General features: G+C 41.8%; 1 protein-coding gene across 1 annotated transcript in view; it reads right to left on the reverse strand.

Annotated features, from left to right (window-relative positions):
• Positions 1-669: 669 nt before the first annotated feature.
• ADRA1D (adrenoceptor alpha 1D) overlaps positions 670-25056 on the reverse strand; it is a 260246-nt gene continuing 235859 nt past the window's right edge. Inside the window, exon 2 of the mRNA XM_082267159.1 lies at positions 670-1346. Within this exon, the coding sequence (XP_082123285.1) occupies positions 790-1346 (557 nt within the window). The 3' untranslated portion in view covers positions 670-789. The remainder of the gene's footprint in view (positions 1347-25056) is intronic.

The following is a 25056-nucleotide window of genomic DNA, read 5'->3' on the forward strand; positions in this document are numbered from 1 at the left end:
AAATTACCGAACACGGATTTTAAACCCGAACATACAGTAAAGTTTTGGGGTCCGTGTCCGGGTAACAAAAATCCAATTATCCGGTACGGACCCGAATAATACAGTCCGTGTTCGCTCAACACTATTCATGGTACATGGTAGCATGGTGGTCAGCGGGAGAAATGCTCTTACATTGGAAATCATTGAGAAGAATGCTCCTTACATTGATGGTCATTGAGAAGAATGCCCCTTACATTCGTGATCAGCGGGACGTTCCTTACATGGTCAATGGGAAAAATTCTCCTTACATTGGCGGACAGCTGGAATAATGCCCCTTACATTTGAAGTCAGTAGAAAGACTACCCCCCTTATACCAGTGGTCAGTTCTTTTTTATTTTCCTTGCACCTGATTGGGTTGTCTTTACAAAATAAAGCTTCACCACATTTACATTTACTAAGGAAAATGAGTTCAACTGCACTTGCAAAGTGCATAGTCTATCTGCCTTTAGTAAATTCACCCCCCCCCAATGATTCACCATAGCAGCCAGACAGTAAACATTTTTTGAGGAGACAGCAGCGGGAGCCTCCACCCCTACTGTTTTCTTTTAGGGGATGTCGTTTTCCAAAAAAAAAAAAAAAAAGAGACAAAGAGACCCGTAGTTTGAGACAATCACACATTTTTCTTTTAGGTTTTTTTTTTTTTTTTTTACTTCATACCAAAAATCTTTTATAATCCACATTTGTTTTTCCAATAAAATCACAATTTTTTAAACAATCCCCCCCCACAGATAAAACAATAATAGATGACATCTATATATCAGTTTCTCTAAGTCCACAGCAGTCTGATAAATCGTACATTTGATACTCAAGTTCTGTAAAGTCATTAGAGACGGCCATTGAGATGGACTCAACCTCACTCTTGTAGGCCGCTGACATGTTGCTCTTTGTGGAGCTGCTGCGAATTTTATTAGAAAGGTTGTTCATTTTCTCTTTCAGCTGAGAAGAAGAGTTCTGAAAAGGGGAGATTAATTTCCAGCTTTTACAATCCCCGTTTTTCCTCTTTGTTGTTATCCCCTGGTTACCAGGGTTATAAATAAACGAGGAGTTCATAGAAGAGAAATCTGTGGTTTCACCTTCAGAACCTCTCCGCGAACTGTTCATTGATGTCCTCCATTGATGGTCATAGACCCTCCAGAGAGGGCGCCGTCTCCTGCGGCAGCGGCATCTCAGCAGCCTGATAAATGCTCTTTTAAATTCCTTGCTCGAACATGGGTATATGATAGGATTGACGCAGCTGTTGAAGTAGCCCAGCCAAAAGATTACTTTGAAGACACCGTCTGAAGGCTTCAGAAAAGGAAAGAAAGATCCTGAACAAGGAAGGAAACAGAAAAGAAAAAGATTAGTATGCATGATTGTAATCCTTAACAATATAGTCTACTTAAAGTGTATACACAGCAACAGAATTTTAATACATTGCAACTGTTGACTGCATTGTTTTTTTTAGTTTATTAATCCTTTAGCTTCACCAGTTAATCCTACCATGAACATTCCCTGTCCTAGGGTGACAATACTTACTCACTGCAGTGTAGCTAAAGAGAACAATAGTGTCACCCTAGGACTGGAAATGTGTTAGGACTACGGAACGCCTCTCTGTCTCATCATCTCCATAATACAGAATGGTGGTGGTAGTGGTTGTGGTGGTGGTGGGAGGACTATACTCACTCTCTAGCACCTACCTAGGAGGGTGCTCCACAAGTAAAATAAAAAGTAGCATTTTTGCTTGCATGTGATTGCATGATGGAAGATAGCAGAGCTCCTGCTCATTTACTAAGATCTGGAGCAACTGCTCTTGCAGAGTGCAACTGCTCTTTGAAAAGAACACAGTCTATTTGCCTTTAGTAAATCAACCCTATTGTATCCCTCTCTCTCATTGCAGAGAAAGAAAAAAAAAACATAACAGTGTGTAAAACAAAATAAATTTAAAAAAATAAAATATTTTTTTACTATTTTGGGCCAGTTTTAGTTTGATAAAAAAAAATCAGGAGATATATATTACTAATTACCACCAAATAAAAGCCCAATTTGTCCTTAAAAAAAAAAAAACAAGATATAATCCACCTGGATGCACAAAGTAGTTGTGATGATATGTACGATTTTACTAACATGTCAAAGTGCAAAATTGGGCTTAGGCATAATCATTTGTGGAATAACTTGAAGACTGCAGTCCAGAAATGGTCACCATCCAATTTAACTAAACGTGGGCAGTTCAGCAAAGAAGAGTGGGCAAGTATTGCAAAGTCCAGGTGTAAAAAATTAGTAGAGACAAATCCCAACAGACTAAAGGCTGGAATTAAAGCAAAATGTGGTCCAACAAAAAAAAAGACATAAGGGGGAGGGGGGTCCTTTTTCCAATTCAGTGATTTTGTTTTTTCATTTTTTTTAATTTTTTTTCCGACATGTTGGTGTTATAACTTTCTTTTTTAAATCACGTCATTTTTATTAAACATTTTTGGTTATTAACAAACAACACACAGACATATCCTCATGTACATAATAATAATATTCCCCCCATACCCAAATAATATCACAAAAAAAAGAGGGGGGGGGGAGAGAGAAGGAAGGAGGAGGTAATACTCCCACTCCCACCCCTCTCGCCCCCCCATATACTTTCTCCCTCCCCTCCCCAGCCCTGCCTCCTCAGTTTATAGCAAGTTATATCTTTCACTTGGATGTTAAAAGTTTCTGGATAAAAAAAAATGGTGTCTGTCTTCATTTAAGGCTGCAAAGCAACAAAGTGTGATTATTTTAAAGAGGGGTGATTCTTGTCTATACTCACTGCATATATAGATACACAACGTAATATAGATATATATATATATATATATATATATATGTATATACTGTGTGTGTGTATATACAGTAGATTGTATGGAAAGCGGACAGAGGCACTTTAAAAAGCAGCTTTTCTAAACTTCATTATAATAACAAATACCTGTTTAAAAATAATTGAAGCCAGCTACCCTATCACCCTGCGAACACTTGTGCAATCACATACTCCGCAAGCGTATCTTCACCCTCCAAGTACTGCAGAATCCCAGCGATAACTAATTACTAAAAGCTGAAAACACTAGATTTTTCCACTCGGAAATAAATGAGTATGGTAGCATGGAGCCAAAAAAGATATTAAATATATCTTCAGATGCAGACAAAGAAAACGAAGAATGCCAGGATTTAGAACAACAAACTTTTTTTTGGAACCCAAGCTGTTCTTTATTACAACTCATTACAAATTTTAAAGGAAAATTCCACTTTCTCTAAAAAGTGATGTATTTTATATATCAAATGCTACACAAGCTGTTTTGTAAATTATTGTCATTAAATATGACTTTTCCATTTCAATCTCCAGCTGCTATGAGTTTCTAACACGGCTGGAAAATTCAAATGTCTCTTTCTTGCAGCCATGGTGTCAACTCGCCATGACAGAATTGCTAGAGAGTGTAAAAGGAAAAAATACCCATCTGGTTCTATGGCGTTGCTCCATCAGTGGTCAGAATAGAGAGACTTTGCTTGCTCAACAGCTGAAACGCTGCAGACTCTCCCTCGCCAGAGAGGAAGTTTCCTCTGTTCTTGCAATGCTAACATAAAAGGTAATTGGTTTTTAGTCTTTTTTTTTTTCCAACTTTAATTATTTTTCCACTTCTAACGTAAAAGAATTGCATTGGGCCACTTTCACAAGGGCGGTGCACCCGACGGACTCCGTTTTGCTCAGCGGGGATGACAGCTCCGTCTCCGCTTAGTTTGCAGATATGGAGTTGTCAGATCCCCGCTCTCCTCTATGGGAGATTGGATTAAAACGGACTGTCATCCGATCTTATCCGATCTGATCCTCCAGACAGATGGAAAATAGGGTTTCCATCTGTCCGGATATCACAGACAGGATTGGATCGGATCGGATAGCAGCAGGTGTCAGCAGAGACATCTCCATAGGGCTGCGTGGAGCATCCGACCAGGTCCACCTGAAAAACTGACAGATGGAACGGATCAGAAAGCCCGTGTGAAAGGGGCCATACTATCCGATAGTGATATAACAATAATAAACAATGTGCATATGACTCGTATATAAAAATGTAGAAATACACATAAAAATAAACAATAGAGATGTGCATGACTGAAACATTTGTTTTGTTTCGTTTTGTTAATCTAGTTATTTAGTTTAGTTAAATTTGGTTGATTCATTAAATTTGTATTCGAGATGCATAGTCAGAATTCGATTTATGTCTTTTTTCAAATTTTCTTTGAATTTACTGATTTTTCAGTTCTAAACATTCAAATCGATAAATTTTGAATCAGTTGAATCGAAAACTTTTGATTTTTTTTAGAATCAAATGTGGCAAAGTGAATAAACAAAAGAAAAATCTTCATCAAATGATTACAATGACTCTTTAAATCATCTTTGGCTTAACAAAAACAGCATTATTTTCAAATGGTCCTCTAATAACACACACAGTCTTTAATTTCATAAATATGTTTGCAGTTCAAATTCAACTGGAATTCGATGTAATAATCATAAACAATGTGCATATGGTTCATATATAAAAATGAAGAAATAAAAAAAAAAAAACAGACATACATTTATTTTGTTTTGTTAATCTAGTTATTTAGTTTTGTTAAATTCGGTTGATTCACTCAATTTGTATTCGGGATTCGTATTCAGAATTCATATTCTGAATTAGTTTTGTGTTTTTTTTTCAAATTTTCTTCGAATTTACTGATTTTTTTAATTCAAAACATCTAATCAATAAATTTTGAATCAGTCGAATCGAAAACTTTCGATTTTTTTTTTCGATTTGAATGTGGCAAAGTGAATAAACAAAAGAAAAATCTTCATCAAATGATTACAATGTCTCTTTAAATCATCTTTGGCTTAACAAAAACAGCATTATTTTGAAATGGTACTCTAATAACACACACAGCCTTTATTTCAGAAATCTGTTTGCAGTTCAAATTCGACTGGAATTTGATGTAAAATTCGATTCAGACACATTTTATTTCTTTCTTGGGAGCATTCCGTACACTTTCTTTATACTGCAATTCAGGTATTCGGATATATCCGAATCTCCAAATAACGTAAAATTTGTCCAAATATTTATTCAGGAAAGAAACGAACCGCACATGTCTAATAAACAATATAAGTAAAGTCCAGGTGCAAATATAAATTAGTGAAAGAAATTGAGTCTGTGTATAGAGTGGACATTCATCACCATTATAAAATGCAAGCCATGACACCACCACCTCAATATGGGAAGAATACAGGCTTACCAGCTTCAACGGACCTTCTAATGAAAGAAAGGTCAACAGAGCATGCGGCCAAACAACTCGGCCAGGGTCTTCACATAGGGTTCCTAAAGGATCCCTTTAGAGGCAGATGTTTGAGCAGTAATAATGGTCTCAGCTTCATCTCTATATATAATCATCCCCAAAACATGGAAGAAAATGCTCCACATAGTGTAAACCTCACCGGCCAGCATACTGTAAAACACTCGCACCCTTGGGACCAAAACCATATGACGTTAGCACGTCGCTCCGCCCTACACATTTTGTCACAGGTGGCGTCGTCCTCAAGTTGTGCACAGTGAAAAAATTACATGTTACACAATTACTTGTGTCATAAGCTTAAGGCATAGCGCTTAACTGCCCTTCTTTTAGAACCCAATCCCAAAGTCCCTCTTCCTCTTCCGTTGCCTCTCTTTTTGGGCTGAAGTATAGGCAGCTAAAAATAAAGACTATTAAACTTCCAAACGTGTTATACTACACCAGTCTTTCTCAACCTTTTCAACATGCAAGAACTCTTAAAATACATTTCAGGTCTCAGGGAACCCATGCTAATAATACTTGTATCTACAGCTCACAAGGCATTGGTGTCAATGGCAAATTGTAGATATGAGAATGAATAAAATATTAACAATGACAATGTTATTTTTAGTAACTTTATTGAAATGAAACAAATAATAATGCACAGAAAAAAAATGCACGCACATACATTCCAATGAGTGTGCCAAACACATGTCCAAGAGTAATTTACCCCTTGATGCCAGTGCCTCCTGGCCCTTTAAGAGGTTTCTGATGCCGGGAGGCGAGGCAGGGTTTCTGATCATGTGACAGCCATGATTGGCTGTCACAGGGGTCACTTGATCAGAAAGCTTTCCATTAGCTGCTGGTAAATGAGCACACTCTTGGCACTGCTCTGTTTATATTCTGGTATGCATATATGGCATTAAGACCCACGCGCTGAGAGGCCACATATATGCGTACCTCCGGTGTGAAGATGTTAATAATAAAATTGATTCATAGCAAAATAGAGCCAACGGGTTTCGGTAGCCAAACCCACTGCCCCTTAATCAGGGCTTAAGAATTTTGACTGTGCTTAAATACTCAGGTAAGCAGATACCAATAAAATTGCACTGTGATTTACTGTTTGGACAGTTTCAGGAGGACAGGTTGCAACAGTGTACGTAAAGGCAGCAAAGGAGCTGCTATTCTGCTTTAAATGTATAAATTAAGCTGCGCTAACAATTGAAACAGTCCATGTGAATGTCCATAGATGAAAGGAAAAAATGATGACCCTTGTGCAGGTACCGCTTACCAGATTCCAATCATTAAAGAGCCAAAAGAGTAGAGGCAGGGTCTTCAAATATGGAACACAGCAGGCTTCATAGGGCTCCAATAAGAGTCTCCTCAATGGTATATGAATAAAAAGGAGAAAAACTACACCATAGTGTAAACCAGTAACAAAAGTGAATAAAAAATGCGTTGTGACTTGTGCAGGTACCGCTTACCAGAAGTAGCAGATATTGTAGTCAAAATGATGGGAACCGAATCCGCAGACCTCAGAAAGTAGCAAACCCGTACTGTGGTGATGCAAATATCCAAGGATACGTTTATACAGATTGACTAGAAGATAGACATATAATAGAACCTAGAGGGCACCAGTGAGGATGGGTACTCTTACCAGCTCCAGGTATTGTATGAGCGGGGGTTCAAAGTGACGCTGGCCAACACTCCTGATAGCGCTCATCAACCAGGCTCAGGGAGGGATGCAGGTTACCCGAGAAATGAGGAGGGGAGAGCCATAGCATAAAATCCAACGACTATTTATTGTCACAAAAAATATTGCACTTACAAATATCAGACGACAAAGAACGTAGATGAGAGGGGTTGGAGGGAGGTAACAGCCGCCGGCCGGACGGCTCCGATCGCCCGTCCTTCACAGTAAGTAGGTAGGTGTGACGTCACCTGAGGTCACGGCGTGCTGACGTCACACCTACCTACTTGTTGTGAAGGACGGGCGAGCGGAGCCGTCCGGCCGGCGGCTGTTACCTCCCTCCAACCCCTCTCATCTACGTTCTTTGTCGTCTGATATTTGTAAGTGCAATATTTTTTGTGACAATAAATAGTCGTTGGATTTTATGCTATGGCTCTCCCCTCCTCATTTCTCGGGTAACCTGCATCCCTCCCTGAGCCTGGTTGATGAGCGCTATCAGGAGTGTTGGCCAGCGTCACTTTGAACCCCCGCTCATACAATACCTGGAGCTGGTAAGAGTACCCATCCTCACTGGTGCCCTCTAGGTTCTATTATATGTCTATCTTCTAGTCCATCTGTATAAACGTATCCTTGGATATTTGCATCACCACGGTACGGGTTTGCTACTTTCTGAGGTCTGCGGATTCGGTTCCCATCATTTTGGCTACAATATCTGCTACTTCTGGTAAGCGGTACCTGCACAAGTCACAACGCATTTTTTATTCACTTTTGTTACTGGTTTACACTATGGTGTTGTTTTTCTCCTTTTTATTCATATACCATTGAGGAGACTCTTATTGGAGCCCTATGAAGCCTGCTGTGTTCCATATTTGAAGACCCTGCCTCTACTCTTTTGGCTCTTTAATGATTGGAATCTGGTAAGCGGTACCTGCACAAGGGTCATCATTTTTTCCTTTCATCTATGGACATTCACATGGACTGTTTCAATTGTTAGCGCAGCTTAATTTATACATTTACTTTTTGGGGTGTCAGTCGCACTTGAAGCTGCTGCTTTGCCTTTTTGAATTAGCGCAGTTGTTTTCCTCTTTTTATTCTGCTTTAAATCAATGTTATCATTAATTTACCTTGGACTCTTCCATGTGTTTGGCGATCTCATTGGATTGTATGTGCATGGCTTCTCAACTGGTTGTTAGTGGTAAGAATGCTCCCTACATTGGTAGTTAGTGGGAGGAATGCTCTTTACATTGATGATCAATGGGATGAGTACTTCCTACAATGGTGGTCAGTGATTGCTCCTTACAGATCCTTAAGATTGCTCCTTACAGATAGCTGAAATGGTAATTATGGTTACTCATTTGAGAGGCATAAATTGCTCAATACCCATGGAGTCAATTGCAACCTCTAGAGGAACCCTAGGGGTCCACAAAACCCTGAACTGAGAAACTGAGAAAGTATGTACTATGCCAAGGCTTTAATCCCACCTCTAAAATATTGCATTTGTTATATGAAAAGCTAGTAAAAAGGAAAAGTAGGCAATGAAAAAAGAGCTTGTGAATTTAGCCAAAAGATGTCCCTTTTTATCGCCTCAAAAAGTTGGAATGTATGACTAAGGCAAGGAGCAATGTGGAAGGTGCAGTAGCTACTAGCATCCAGCCAGAAATAATATAATTACCGTAACCTAAAGGGACTGGTCGCCATGGAATTCTTCTTGCTGCACATCATCAATGCTTTACATTGCCTTATTGAATATTCTTTACTTGTATGCATAAGCCATAGCAACCTCTATTAAAATTGAGATCCTCAAAGTCAAGCTCTCAGATTTTGCACCAATCCAAACGTACCCTCAGGCAGATCAGTGCCAGAAATTCCAGGCTTAGTTCTGAGTGCCCATTGCAGCCAATCAGATTCCAACAGAAGGTTATTTTTTTCGTTCATATTTGGAAATAGTTGAAAAATGCGTGTTAGGTTGCCAGGTACAATAGAGTCTGTTCTATTTTAAGGCACATTGATAAATTATACTCTTGTACTGTCAATGTAAGAAACCCTGCTGATTGTGAGGTATTTTCCAGAGTTGTACATGAGCCTCTCTCTGCATGTTTTCAGATAAATGGATGGCTAAAGTGTTGCTTCAATGCCTTTCATAACATGGCAGTGATAAAAGTCCCTGTTTGTTCCTATCTTTATTAAATAAACCCATGTGTGTTGATATTGGCTGTACACTTCCCTCACAAGCTTGGCTAAATCATAACAAATCGGCGAGAACGTGTCTCAGCACTGTTTGGCTTCTTCAGGAACTCTTACCCTCCGTATTTCTTAAATATTTGACTTGTTTAACTGCTGTACCGATGGTATCACAGATCAAAGAGAAATCACAAAGCCATCTCAACTAACCAAATATGGTCTTGCAGACAATGATTTGAAGAAGGGGTAGAAGCTGTACAGACAGGTAGTTTAATGGTGAATTTCATTATTCGCTCCACTGGGAACTACCCTTGCAGTGGGGCCTCCCCTCCGCTACAAGGGATGAATGCTCTTTTTCGCCAGGGTACCAATAAAAAGCAGTTTTATTTGCCTTATTCTACACTCTTGCAGGCTTTCTCCTCTCTGTGTTACCAGTCCCCTTAAGCCACTTTTCTTCAATGCTCCGTCTGTTGGTTGAACACCATCAACATCATGTACAATGCAGGACCAGCAGTTCTGCAATGTAAGTAAGAATGCAGAGGGCCCATGCACAACCAGGCGCATCAAAGGGAAAGGGGAAACCCTTTAGCTGTTGGGGGAGCAAGGGATAAGCTAAGTAAAACTGCTTTTCCATATTCCCCTAGACAAAAACAAGCATTTAACCCTTGCACTACAGGGGGAATCTCACTGCAAGGGTAGTTTTAAAATTCCCTGGAGTTCAGCTTTAACTTGTAAAAAGTGTTCCAAAGAACCACTTACCAGATCATTTTCTGAAGATATAGATAAAAGCACCCCTTCCCTAAACAGGAAGCCTACACACCAAGTGGGATTTCCTTTAAACAGAGGTTGTAGAGTAAAAAATCTTTACACTCTACTAGCTGCTTAGGAATTGATATCACAAAGGCCAGTGACTACCACCCTATAACACCCTACAGCCTTAAAAACAGTATCCCCATTGGATCCCGCTAGGTACACTTGACAGTGGAAGATTTCTGTTTAGGGGAGCTCAACTTACACTTTGCTGCTTGGAAGTGAACTGCTAGGTGGTGAAGACACTGACTTTCTGAGATGGAAAAGGGGGATACTTTTAAGTGCAAAACTATTGACGCAAAAGACAAACCCCTAACATACGTAACTTTGCCCTTGAAGAACATGAAGAATTTATGAGCAAAAGACACATTTTCAATCGTTAGTTGCCTCCAGTGCAAAGATTTTGGAGCATGGTCAGAAGCTTTTAGATAAGACTGTTGCATTAACTGGAAACAATACTTTAAGCCCTAATATCCACACTAGGTTTAAACTCTATACTAGGTATGTATGGACTTTAGGAGTCCATCTAAAGCTGAGGTATGGACTTTTTTGCATAGTTACATTGGTCCAAATTGAACCAATGTAAGTATGCATGTGCCATACCTTTTTGATCCCTAGGGATTCTATAAATCACTGGTAGGCACCACTACTGCAATGATCACTGCTAGCTTTCAGGTCAATACTGAGCAGAGACGCCTTTCAGAGAACACTTGGCATTTTCTCAATGAATACAAATAATTATCTGATTGGATGTGGTGGATATTATGAGGTCAGCAGCTCCCCACTTCCTCTCCATCACATCCAGCCTGAGAACACCTTGCATTCCTAGGCATGGGACCAGGGAGAAAGCGAAAATTACTGTAGTAGTGATGTCTACTACAGGGATTTCCTTTTTCCACGGACATCCCACAGGTTTGGCACATACATGCTTGGTTCATGCATTCATCAGAGCTCTCTTTACGTGCACCAACGCTTCATAAAAGGCCCCAACATATATAGCCAGCAGAAGAAACATCTCATGAACTGCCCTGTCACGCAACATACACGCAAACCCCCTATATTCTTCTATACCTGTTCTTAAAAGAGAAGTATGGGTTTTCTTTTTATTTAATAATCATACTTACCTAGGTGGATGCAGAATAAGTCTGATGCTGCATCTGTCCCCCAGCACCTCTAAGACTGAGAACTGAGCAATTTAACAACGCAGATTGCTCGGTTCTCACAGCTCCCCAAGCTGCTCTGCCCCCCCCTCCCCACGCTTACTGGAGCACTGGGCTGTGTGGGGGATGGGAGCGGCTGGCTCAGGCTCTCAGCAGCTCCCTAAGAAGCTGAGCTGGCTGCTGGTCCACCAGCTCTGTGACAATCAGGTAATTATTTGAATTTAAAAAAAAAAGTCTAAGTAACTTTTTCCTAAATGATATACAGCTGTCACATGACCCAGCTCTTTCCCAGCCTGTCTGCAGGGAAACATAAGCAGGAGGAATTTCCAGAAACGGCCGTAGAGCAGTTATTACATGTCAGAGGTCCTAGCCACCAGTTCTATCGTGGGTCTGGTGGCGTTTTATGTAAGTGATGTTTTGAAGCTTGGACCATTGAATGTTTTTTCCTTGATTTGAAGTTGCTTGTCAGATTTTATTCCAATAAATACTACACTATGGAAAGATTTTTCTCTCCTTTATTCCTACTGATCTAATTTCCTGCTGGTTTGGAGTATTTGAAGAAATTACCTCCGGTATATATCCTCCTTGCTGATTTGTTTTGGCTCAAGACCTGACGTCATACTTTAAACGCAATAGCTGTCCTAACAAGAAAGCAATAGGGTCTGGTGAGTGCGCATTTCTGATTTTGGGGTGAAGAACCACTGGTGGAGGATTGATTATGTCACACTGGCACTGAATATTATTTGTGGACTTATTTTCAAGTTTTTTATGGACTGAGTTCAATTTACTTTTTTGCACCTATATATGCACATATAAAACACTGTGTTTCATGTTTTAGCGCTGCAACCTATATTTTTCCACATGTTTTTCAGTGTTTGTATATTCACACTGTTTGCAAGCTGCTAGTTGAGTTATTTTAAGCCGCTGACTTCACTGTATTATTATTAACTGTATATTATACATCATATAAATGAATATACAGTATATTATAGATCTATATATAAAAATATAGAAAACATCTGAATGATCTCTGGTGGCTAGCTTTAGTTCAGACACATAAAATGTTCTAAAAATCAAACCTTCGAAGACAAGGGCAATTTTCTCTCCATTGAGTTGCCCAAATCTGTGACAGGTTTCCTTTAAAGCCCATTGTTCTGTCTTTCAGAGCTTCAAAAGATTAATGATTTAGGCAGAATACTAGTGAAAAAAACAGATGGATTTATTGAATATGTTTGTGTAACATAATAGAGATAATTGATATCTGAAAACATGACATGTTATGTAAGTGAAAGTCTAATTAAATCATCCTGGGTACGAACAGCATATAAAACACCACTTTTCCATAGTTTTTATGATGTGGGTTTAATGACACTTTGAGCTTGTTTTTCACCAATTGGCTTGGTGTTTGCGTTTTTTTTAAAGTTACCATAATAGTTGGTTACTGGTGTTACTGTCAGGAATTCCTCTGTGATACTGTGGGATTTATTTACTAAAACTGGAGCAGAATCTGGTTCAGCTGTGCATGGTAGCCAATCATCTTCTAACTTCAGCTTGCTCAATTAGGCTTTGACAATAAAACCTGGAAGCTGATTGGTTTGTATGCAGAGCTGCACCAGATTTTGCACACCCCAGTTTTAGTAAATAACTATCTGTGCGTTTGTGTACTCAGTCTGGTGTATCAGAGGGGCTGAGGTCTTTTAGAAGGTAGAAGCCATAAACAGAGGGCCCATGTTAACTTGCAGCTCATTTTGGGGTAGCACTCCAATCTTCTCCTCCCTTCTTTAATGCCTTCCTCTTTCCTTTCCCTCTCCCCTCCTACCTACCTTTCATGTTGCCTTTCTTCCTCCCCCATTTCCCTCAATCTTCACTTGCTTACTTCCTTCATACCCCTCTGCTTCCTTCATGTCTAATCCATCCTTCCTTCCTTTCTTCCTTCATACCCCTCCGCTTCCTTTATGTCTAATCCATTCTTCCTTCCTTCATACCCCTCCGCTTCTTCCATGTCTGATCCGTCCTTCTTTCCTTCCTTCCATCATACCCCTCCGCTTCCTTCATGTCTAATCCATCCTTCCTTCCTTCCTTCATACCCCCGCTTCCTTCATGTCTGATCCTTCCTTCTTTTCTTACTTCCATCATACCCCCCTGCTTCCTTCATGTCTGATCTATCTTTCCTTCATACCCCTCCCCTTTCTTCATGTCTAATCAAACCTTCCTTCCTTTATTCCTTCATACCCCTCCGCTTCCTTCATATCTGATTTATCCTTCCTTCCTTCCTTTTTTCCTTTATACCCCTCTGCTTCCTTCATGTCTGATCCATCCTTCCTTATTTCCTGTATTCCTTTATGTCTGATCCTTCCTTCATACCCCTCCACTTCCTTCATATCTGATCCATCCTTCCTTCCTTTATTTCTCCATATCCCTCTGCTTCCTTCATGTCTGATCCATCCTTCCTTCCTTCATACCTCTCCACTTCCTTCATGTCTGTTCCTTCCTTCTTTCCTTACTTTCTTCATGCCTCTTTGCTTCCTTCATGTCTGATCCATCCTTCCTTCATATCCCTCCGCATCCTTCCAATCCGATCCTTCCTTCTTTTCTTACAACTTTCATACCCCTCTGCTTCCTTCATGTCTGATCCATCCTTCCTTCTTTCCTTACTTCCTCCATACCCCTCCGCTTCCTTCATGTCTGATCCTTCCTTCTTTCCTTACTTCCTTCATACCCCTCCATTATGTCTGATCCATCCTTGCTTCCTTCCTTTATTCCTTCATACCCCTCTGCTTCATTCATGTCTGATCCTCCCTTCCTTCCTTCATACTCTCGGCTTCCTTCATGTCTGTTCTTTCCTTCTTTCCTTACTTCCTTCATTCCCCTCTGCTTCCTTCATGTCTGATCCATCCTTCCTTCATACTCCTCCGCATCCTTCATGTCTGATCCTTCCTTCTTTAGTTACTTCCTTCATAACCCTCCTCTTCCTTCATGTCTGATCCATCCTTCCTTTATTTCCTGCTTTTTTCATGTCTCATCTATTCTTCCTTCATACCCATTTGCTTTCTTCATGTCTGATCAATCCTTCCTTCCTTTATTCCTTCATACCTCTCTGCTTTCTTCATATCTGATCCATCCTTTTTTTCTTCCGTTATTCCTTTATACCCCTCTGCTCCCTTCATGTCTGATCCATCCTTCCTTTTTTCCTGTATTCCTTCATACTCCTCCGCTTCCTTCATGTCTGATCCTTCCTTCTTTCCTTACTTCCTTCATACCCCTCCGCTTCCTTAATGTCTGATCTATCTTTCCTTTATTCCTTCATACCCCTCCACTTCCTTCATGTCTGATCCATCCTTCCTTCAAACCCCTCCGCTTCCTTCATGTCTGTTCCTTCCTTCTTTCCCTACTTCCTTCACGTCTCTCTGCTTCCTTCATGTCTGATCCATCCTTCCTTATTTCCTGTATTCCCTTATGTCTGATCCTTCCTTTATACCCCTCCACTTCCTTCATGTCTGATCCATCCGTCCTTCCTTTATTTCTTCATGCCCCTTTGCTTCCTTCATGTCTGATCCATCCTTCCTTCATATCCCTCCGCATCCTTCCAATCTGATCCTTCCTTATTTTCTTACTACTTTCATACCCCTCTGCTTCCTTCATGTCTGAGCCATCCTTCCTTCTTTCCTTACTTCCTCCATACCCCTCCGCTTCCTTCATGTCCGATCCTTGATCCTTCATTTTTTCCTTACTTCCTTCATACCCCTCCGCTTCCTTCATGTCTGATTCATCCTTCCTTCCTTCCTTTATTCCTTCATACCCCTCTGCTTCATTCATGTCTGATCCTTCCTTCCTTCATACTGTCGGCTTCCTTCATGTCTGTTCCTTCCTTCTTTCCTTACTTCCTTCATTCCCCTCTGCTTCCTTCATGTCTGATCCATCCTTCCTTCATACCCCTCCGCATCCTTCATGTCTGATCCTTCCTTCTTTAGTTACTTCCTTCATAACCCTCCTCTTCCTTCATGTCTGATCCTTCCTTCTTTCCTTACTTCCTTCATACCCCTCCGCCTCCTTCATGTCTATTTCATCCTTCCTTCCTTCCTTCCTTTATTCCTTCATACCCCTTTGCATCATTCATGTCTGATCCTTCCTTCCTTCCTACCTTCCTTCATACTGTCGGCTTCCTTCATGTCTGTTCCTTCCTTCTTTCCTTACTTCCTTCATTCCCCTCTGTTTCCTTCATGTCTGATCCATCCTTCCTTCAAACCCCTCCGCTTCCTTCATGTCGGTTCCTTCCTTCTTTCCCTACTTCCTTCACGTCCCTCTGCTTCCTTCATGTCTGATCCATCCTTCCTTCATACCGCTCCGCATCCTTCATGTCTGATCCTTCCTTCTTTTACCTTACTTTATAACCCTCCCCTTCCTTCATGTCTGATCCATCCTTCCTTCATACCTGTCTGCTTCTTTCATGTCTGATCTATCACTCCTTCATACTTCTCCACTTCTTTCATGTCTAATCCTTCCTTCATACCCCTCTGCTTCCTTCATGTCTGATCTTCTTTCCTTCCTTTTTTCCTTCCCCTCGCTTCCCATCATTTCCCTTCCCCTCGCTTCCCGTCATTTCCCTTCCTTTTTCTTTCTTCATACAGTATGCGCTTTTTGATTGTTATAGTATATGAGAAGACCTTGTATAGTCTATGAAAAGATCTAATAAGTCCCCATGCTGCATCCATATTAGACCAAGATTCCACCTCGATAGAGCTCTCATTTTATTTTATTCCTGCATTCAAAAGTTCGATGTGTTCCAAACAAAAGCAACCCAACCATTAAATTGGAAACACAACGCCTGATTGCTTTGTACTTTTCACCAACGACTTTCTGTGTCCTCTGGACGATATCCCCAATTGTACAAACAGTAATCAGCCCCCACATCGCTTTCTAGTTTACCTTGTTGAATAGAGCAATACAAAGGAAACACTGAATCATTTCACAAATCAAAGAGCAGAATCCACTGTTCCAACTGATGTTATAGAAGAGGGAACATCCAGTTTACTAAGTGTCTCTGATCGTCACAGCTTGTTGAGATCTTTCAGAGATTTATGCAAAAAAAAAAGAAAAAAAAAAAAAAGAGGAGAAGAAGCGTTTAGATGAATCAAAGAAGTCTTTTAAAAGCCTCATTAAATGAATGCTTAAAGGGGGTCTAATCAGAGGAACTAGAGAGAAGATGATTGCAGGGAAGTAAAAGGTTCTTTATTGAACTAACCAAAATAAAACTTCCTAATTGCCTTAAAGGCAAGGAACGCTTTGTTATTACTGCCATTCTGTTTTATTTTTGTCCATAGTTAGCAATGTATGCCGCAACTTCTGAGCAGGTCAGGACATAATAAAGAGAAATACCTAACAAAAAAAAGTTATTTTTAAATAGGCCATAATATTATAGCTGCCTACCTGTAATAAATGCCCTAGTCATGCATCCTGCTTGAGCCCCATCTAGTGGCCAACTGGATACTTGCAGCATTTTGACCCTGTGCATCCTCCATCCTTTGATTAGAGGAGGGAATAAAGTGCACTGTGGGAAGAAGAGGTGTTTTTCTCCTCTGTAGCAGTCTTTAAAGTCTTAAAAATATGTGTGTGTGTATATATATATATATATATATATATATAATGTAATTCTGATCCCTTGGGGGTCATTTTTTTTTTACTATTTTATCATATTATATTTTTGCTTTTTTGATGAAAGAGGGGTGCAGGTTCTCCAACATCCATAGAAGGCTACAGAAGGTTTATGGAAATTAAACCATTGACAAGTCCAATATCCTGTCATTGGTGACTTTTGCCATTGGTGTCATTTCTGTAAACACTTTGTAGCTGTCTGCGAATGTCGGACAGCCTGCACCCCTCCTTCGTCAAGAATGCAATGATAACAAATTCTTCTGCTTGGAATCCATTATTATTATTATTATTATTTACCTGCAATGAAGAGGAAGGGTTACTCCATCAACATATGAAGTTTGAACAACCTAAAAGTTTATTTGAATGACTAATATAATTTGACAAAAAAAAGTTGTGCTCACTTTTGCATTACTTTGGGTAAAGCACATATATATATATATATATATATATATATATATATATATATTTATATATCAATTACTTCTATACCCGTTACGTGCTACGAGACATGCAAAAATCAATTGGCATGAACCTTCCTCTGATAGATATAACCAGGCAAAACCTTTTTTTTTATTTTGAATAGACTGTGAAATGATTACATCTGTCTGATATTTGTTGCATTCTTTGTCACTATTGAAAAAGTCTTACTCCCTCAATTTGCTCTGATGACCAAGCTCAATGGGATAGAAAAGGACGGGAGATCTATTATTTTACAGTTGTTCCCAGTACAGGAGGTATTGGAAATCTTCCAAAAGGGACACTGGTGACAACTGTGTAGAGGGGGTTTCCCCTTACTTTGGGCAGATTTTTCTAATTTCTGTTGTGTCTCCAGAAGGGGAAGAGAGAGGAGAAATCTCCCCGATGCCCCCAGTGGAGCAAGAAAAAAAGTGTTTCAGGCATTCTTTTCTCTATCCAAAACTAACCTGTGCACTCTATATAATTTTCTTGGGAATATGGTATAACTGTATTTAATAAATTGTATATTTGAATATACAGTATATTGTACATCTATATATAAACATATAAAAAACATCTAAATGATCTCTGATGGTCATCTTTAGTTGAGACACATCAAACATATTAAAAATCTATATATACAAATTGTAAAAACATCTGAATGATCTCTGATGGCCATCTTTAGTTCAAACACATAAAATGTACTGAAAAACAAACCGTTGAAGACCAGGGCAATTTTCTCATCACTGAGTTGCCCACGATTGTGACAGGTTTCCTTTAAAGCCTATTGTTCTGTCTTTGAGAGCTTCAAAAGATTTATGATTTAGGGAGAACATGAGTGAAAAAAACTGGAAAAAAAGATGGATTTAGGGAATACGTTTGTGTAACATAATTAGAGATAATTGATATCTGAAAACACGACTTGTTATGTAAGTGAATGTCTAATTAAATCATCATGCATGCTATGTGACATAAAAAGTTGAGCATCCTGTCCATAAAAAAAAAAAACTACTTTATCTTCTGAGAACGGCAGGCTGTCTATCTGGGTAATGGACTTGAGTACTTTAATTTCTAGGAAAAGATATTATCTGTCCATTTCAGTGCTCTTGGATGTTGCTATTTCTGAATAGCTCATCCTAATAGTCCACATTAAACTTGAACCAGTTTGAATCCAAAAATGGATCTCTTCCTTCTATAAATCTTCTTTTTTTTCTGTAAAGTCACATTCAGTACAGATAATGATGACCTAGATAGACCAGGAGCATCTGAGCCCCCTGGAGTGCTGGGGTGGCAAATTCCTATTTTTTTATTTTTTTTTTAAACATATTTTATTGATTTTTCCTACTGATGAACAAAACATGTTATCAAGAAGGCAATGCACAATAGACAGTATATTGAAATACTTAACAACAACTGTAACATTCAATAGGTTATGCCCAGAAGCTATATCCCACAGTTCCCAAAGAGGCAGGTGCGTATACTGGACATAGCTTCTTGAGGCTGGTCAAGAGATAAGATACCAATGGGTTGCAAATATACATCATAAAGTTGGGGGGGGAGGATAGGAAGAATGTGGGGTTAGATTGAGGATGAGTAGGTGGGTGAAGGAAGGGGGAAGGGGGGGGAGAGAGGGGGGGGCAAGCACCATCACATGAAAAGCTGAACAACACTATCAGATGCCGGTGTCTTAAACATAGTAGTCAAGTGTATGAGGTTATTATAATGCTTCATAAAAATGAACCCTTGTCAAGACCTGAGTTTCTGGAGATCCAACAGGTGTGTGATGAGACTCGATTTGCGGAAGCACATATGAGTAGGATTCCCAGCAATGTTGGAATGGCAAGAATACAGTTGTAGCCATTTGCAGCAGTACAGAGTTAATTAATAGAACAAGTGTTGTTAGTCCGTTAATAGCATTCTAGCAGGTGGTAAATCAGATCATGCAGGTGGTGGCTCAATTCGGAGCAGCTGGTGGTCCACACATGTTTGCAGGCGGCAATGTGCGCAGAAAAGGGTCCCATTTGCGATTGAATTTATCCAAAGTGGGGGTAGAAGAAGATTTGAGCTCAAGGGCTTCCCTGCCATGAAGTTGTTGCAGGCCGGAGATAACTTCGGCTAAAGTCGGTGGTGAAGTACGTATCCACTTTGTCAGAATGGCTCTCTTAGCAATCATGTAGCAGGTTAATAGCCACTTCTTATAAGACTTGATGAGGAGACACTGACTTTTTGGAAGTTTGGCAAGGGAAAAGTCTAAGTTTCCAAACAGGAGGGGGTATGGGTCGTTCAGAGGGGTCAGTCCTGTAACAGCTGTAACGTAGTTTTCCACTGAGGTCCAGAAGGTAGAAATGTGTGAACAGGTCCAAAGTCTATGGGCGAGGGTAGGTTTGGGAGTCTTACATAGCGGGCAGCATAATGACTGTGTATTTTGAATATTCCTAGAGTATGGCATATACGTGCGGTGCATAATTTTGAACTGTTGTTCCCTCCAGAATTCATTGGTGATGGCTTTGTGCGTTGCCAGGTACCCTGCCAGGATGAGTTTGTGGGCATCGGGATTAGGGAAATCTTTATCCCATGTAGATGAGTGGAAAGAAGATTTGCTGATAGACGGAGAAGATAGGAGGGTTTTGTAGATATCTGATATTTTATGAAGGCCTTTTTCCAGGAACTTGTCTGCCAGGGTGAGGGGGAACCGATGCAGAGGGTTGGGGCACGTTTTGACCACAAAGCTGATAGCCTGCATGATGCCTAAGGTGTGTCCTGTGGGGAGGTTGTAACGGTCCATAATCGCTGAGGTGGGTAAAGGTGTACCCAGGACAGGGTCAAACAGTTGTGCGAAATGGCGAAGGTTCCGTGTATACCAGTCCCGGAACGGCAGGTAACGTTGTGCCTGTGTGAAAAGAGGATGACCACAGATAGGCAGATGTCGAGACATGGTGTGAGAAGATTTAGTTTTGCGATGTATTTCCCTCCAAGCTATAATAGTGTCTCTGAAAAGGACATTGTTCTTCAATGCGGGTGGTAGTTCACTGTGCTTGCAATGAAGGATGGCTGCAAGGTCGTAAGGAGAGGCTTGGTGGGACTCAAGCATAAGATTAGAGTATCTGGAAGTTTTGCCAATCCAGTCTAGCCCCACTCTAAACACACAGGCGAGGTTGTAGAGACGGGCGTTAGGAAGCGCCACCCCTCCCTCCCTCCTCGGCAGATACAATTTCTGAAGGGCAATACGAGGCCTTCTGCCTTGCCACAGAAAGGCGGTGACAGCCTTAGTCAGTTTTTGCATGTCAACATGCCTCACCAAAAGCGGTATCGTCTGGAGAGGATACAGCAGCTTGGGAAAGCCCACCATTTTGTATAAATGACATCTGCCGAAGAGGGAAAGAGGGAGGCCCATCCATGTTTCTAAAGTGGAGATAATTTTGGATATAGTGGGAGGAATGTTTAAATTGTATATAGAGGACGGGGTGCGTCCAATCTTGATGCCCAGGTATTTGATAGAGGTTTTAGCTATAGTAAAGGGAGGGGTGAAGGGCCAAGGATTATGAGCCGCATGTCGGAGAGGAAGGAGTTCACTTTTCGAGAAGTTGATTTTGAGACCTGAACAGAGTTGGAAGTCATTAAAGATTTCGTGTACCAATTTGGAGTCTCGGACAGGGTCAGATGTAAATATGAGTATATCATCAGCAAATAAGGTTATGCGCAAATCTGAATTACCTATGGGAATACCATGAAGGTCGGGGTGTTTTAGAATATACCTAGCTAGGGGCTCCAGAGCTAAGTTGAAGAGTAGAGGGGACAGTGGGCATCCCTGTCTGGTTCCCCGACGTAAAGAGAACGGTGCAGAAATATGACCATTGGCCACCACGCAAGCTGAAGGGTTTGTGTACATTGCTGTGATAAGGTGGACAAAGGGGCCCTGGAACCCAAAACGTTGAAGGACCAATTGAAGCCATGCAATGTCCACCCTATCAAAGGCCTTTTCGGCATCAAGGGAGATAATCGCCATGTCGGATGTGGGGCTAGCTTGGGATGCCTCCAGAGCCGCCAGAACTTTTCTGATATTGGCCGTGGCGGATCTACCGGAAGTGAAACCGGCTTGGGCAGGGTGAATCAACGTGGGCATGATAGGTGCAAGCCTATTAGCAACTATTTTTGATAAAATTTTACCATCTAAATTTAGAAGGGAAATGGGGCGGTAGGAGCCAGGTTCGGTTGGGTCCTTACCGGGTTTTGGTATCAGTTTGACGTGTGCCTGTAGACCCGTTGGAAAATAAGGATGGCCCTCTAGAACGTGCTGATAAAGAGACTGAAGAGTCGGTGCAATTACATCAACGGACGCTTTGTAGAAATCGGAAGTGAATCCGTCGGGACCGGGCGCTTTACCGGGGGGTAGTCGTGCTATGGTGGATCTAATTTCTTCCAACGAGATTGGAGCATTTAGGGAGGAAAGGTGATCGTCCGCAATAGTGGGAAGGGTAATGGAATCCAGCCAAGATGTAGCTGTTTGTACGTCATGACTCTCCAGGCTATACAAGTCGGAGAAGAAATTGGATAGTGAGTCAGCTATCTCAGTTGGGGATGTGGTCAGGACCCCTGTGCTGGATTTTAACGCTGTGATGTGTGTGGGGGTGTAAGATCCCTTGCATAGCTTAGATAGCAATTTACCCGGTTTATTACCAAACTTATGGTATTGGAGATCTTGGATAGAGGAATACAATTTCTCCTGTGCTGCCGCCCAAGTGTCAAAATTCAGTTTAGCCTCTTGCCAGAGTTGTCTGTGAGAGTGCGTGTTTGATTGCGACAGTGCCAAGTGGGCATCGCGTAGCCGTGCACTGGCTTCAGCGTATGCTTTTTTTATGACCCGTTTACGGCCGGCGGCGTAAGAGAGGATGCGTCCCCTTAATACAGCTTTCCCCGTCTCCCAAAACAGGGTGGGGTTTGAGGCGTGGGAGGCATTTGTGTGTTGGAATTCTTTCCAAGTTTCCTCTATAATGGTTGCCAATCGAGCATCATGTGCCAAAAATGAGGGAAAACGCCAGCTGTTCGAAGGAGGTTTGGGGAATGCTTCCAAAAGATCTACGGATACAGGGGCGTGATCAGAAATCACCAAATCGTGAATCGTGGAGTCCGTAATTAAAGGCTGAGACAGGGAGTTAACAAAGAAATAGTCTATCCTGGAAATGGAGCTGTGGGGATTAGAGAAGAATGTAAAGTCTCTGTCTGTGGGGTGGAAAAGACGCCAAATGTCAGTGAGTTGGGCATGTTCTGCAAAATCGGATAGGTGGCTAGAATGGGCAGGTCGATCAGGTGAACTGTAAGGTAGTGGACGGGACCTGTCCTCCCTTTCGTCCATGACCGCGTTCAAATCTCCCGCAAGGATTAGGGGGGCATGGAGGAAAGGTGCCAGTTGGGAAGCCAATTTTTGAAAGTATTGATTTGATGGTGAGTTGGGTGCATACGTGGTAGCCAGTGTCCATTCCCGCTGTCCTGAGGATAAGGTCATTGCGATGAATCTACCCTCTGTATCAGTGGTGGAAGATAAAACTGTGCAGGGGAAGTTTTTATGTATAAGGATGAGAACGCCCGCTTTACCTTTAACTGCGGGGGAACCTAATACTGTGCCAACCCAGAGTTTCTTCATGCGTATAAAATCCTGTTCAGAGAGATGAGACTCCTGTAGGACCGCAATGTCCGTTCGGAGTCGTTTCAGATGACGAAGAATCGCCATTCGTTTATGGGGGGATCGCAGGCCTTTCACGTTCCATGTTACTAATTTAACCATATTCTGATCTAAGTAGACTTATTTGGAAGGAATTTATAGTGTTAACCTCGATTGTAGTGACACGGTTCAGACGGCCGAGCGATGGTGTAGATGTGTAGCTAGGGCATGTTTGATGGTGCAGGGAAATAGAGGGGGGGGGGGGGGATAGAAGGTGAATTGGCAAGACTTGTACAATGAAAATATAACAATACAGAGCATAGTTAGGGCACTCGCGAGCCCATGGAAGCCTGAACTTCACTTCTTCCCACATGTGACAACCACCTACAGTAGCGCTACCGGGGAAGGTCAAAGTGCAGGCCCGAGCGGCGTAACCGCAGACACACTCACGATTAGATGGGGTATAGATGAAAACCCAGCCAGGCATCTCCAATAACAAAGTGGTCATATCTTGCTGTGTCGGAGCAGACAAACCTCGGTAGCACCCTGTGAGGAGGTGAGTAGTAAAAGAAAATAAAACAGCCAGTTAAATAACTTCAGATAATCATCCTGTAACTGTCAGGTAAACATAGCAAACTGTGGAAGTCATTTGAAGGGTGGTGATCAGGGGATACATAACCCGAGAATGAAGAAGTAGAGGGGTGCTGCTAGGCATAGGACAGCTTGATGAGAATCCTTCTGGATAGCGGTCTTGTGAGGTCCGCAAGGTCGGGAGTAACATCATGACAATACTGCTGCAGACGTGAGGACGAGCTGCGCATCTAGAGCTGGAGGTGTACCTAAGTTGGCGATCATGCAGAGTGGTACTTTCCAGAGAGGTCCGTAAGTCTTAGCTTTTTGGCTGGGTCCCCATGCGGGCTTCGCTGGTCCCTGGACTGTTGCTGCCTGACGGAGCGTTGTGCCGGCGGTGCTGAAGTGTCCATTGGGAGTCTCAGGTGGGAATTAAGATAATACCAAGCATCGTCAGGGTGTGTGAAAGCTTTAGAGGAGCCTGAAGGGTCCGTAAACCGAAGCGTCGCAGGGTACGCCAGTGTGAATTTAATTCCCTGCTGGTAGAGGGCGTTGCATATTGGCTGTAAGGCCTTGCGACGGCGGGAGACCTCTTGTGAATAATCAGCGAACAGCAATAGTTTGTGTCCATCAACTTGCAGAGCTTTCGAATTGCGATAGGATTTCATCAAATTATTCCTGTCAGCGAAATTGAGAAACTTCACAATCACAGGGCGTGGGGTGCACCTTTCATTTGATGGGAGTCCCACTCGGTGCGCACGCTCAACCACGCATGGGGCAGAGATGCCCAGGGCCTGGGGGACACGTTGAGAGCACAGGTCAATCAGGGATTCTGCTCCATAAGACTCCGGAAGGCCTATTATGCGCAGGTTATTTCTGCGAGACCTGTTTTCCAGGTCATCCACTTTTTCTAATAAGTATTGCTGCGTTTGCTGGAATTGCTTCTCGGTGTGGAAAGAGGCTTGAGTTTCCTCCTCAATTTCTGACACCCTGCTCTCAAGGTCAGTGAGGCGCAGCGCGTGTTCTCCCAGGTCCTTCCTTATCTGTGCAATGCCTGCTGCCATGGCTTTGTCCACTGCCTCGGTAATTGTGGGGGATAGAAGCGCAGCTACAGCTTGTGCTATTCCCGTATAGTGCTCTGGTGATACCGCACTGGTCATTTGTGGGGTGGCCGCTACCACAGCGTAGCTGGTCCCAGGCGGATGCTGGCTGAGAGACTGAGCCGCGCCCTCCGCCATCTTGTCAGTCTGTGAGGCGGCGGGAGAAGAGCCTGCGTGTAGCGGGGAGTGAGCGGCGGAGGGTCCGTGGACCAAGAATTTGTCCATGTGAGGTTCCCCTAGCTGACCGGAGGTACGGGGGCTGCTGCGGTGGAGCCGATCGGGCAGTGGAGAGGATTTTTTACGCCGATGTACCCGGAGCCGCTACTTCCTGCTCCCTCACATCTGGCGCCGGAACCGGAAGTCTCAATTCCTATTTTAAAAGGAATCTATTTTTTTTATCTGTAAAACTTATCATTTTAATAAAGACAATCTTCTTAAAGTAAAACA

The sequence above is a fragment of the Pelophylax lessonae genome, assembly GCF_965119305.1.
Source record: "Pelophylax lessonae genome assembly, chromosome: 1".
NCBI classification, from domain to species: Eukaryota; Metazoa; Chordata; class Amphibia; order Anura; family Ranidae; genus Pelophylax; species Pelophylax lessonae.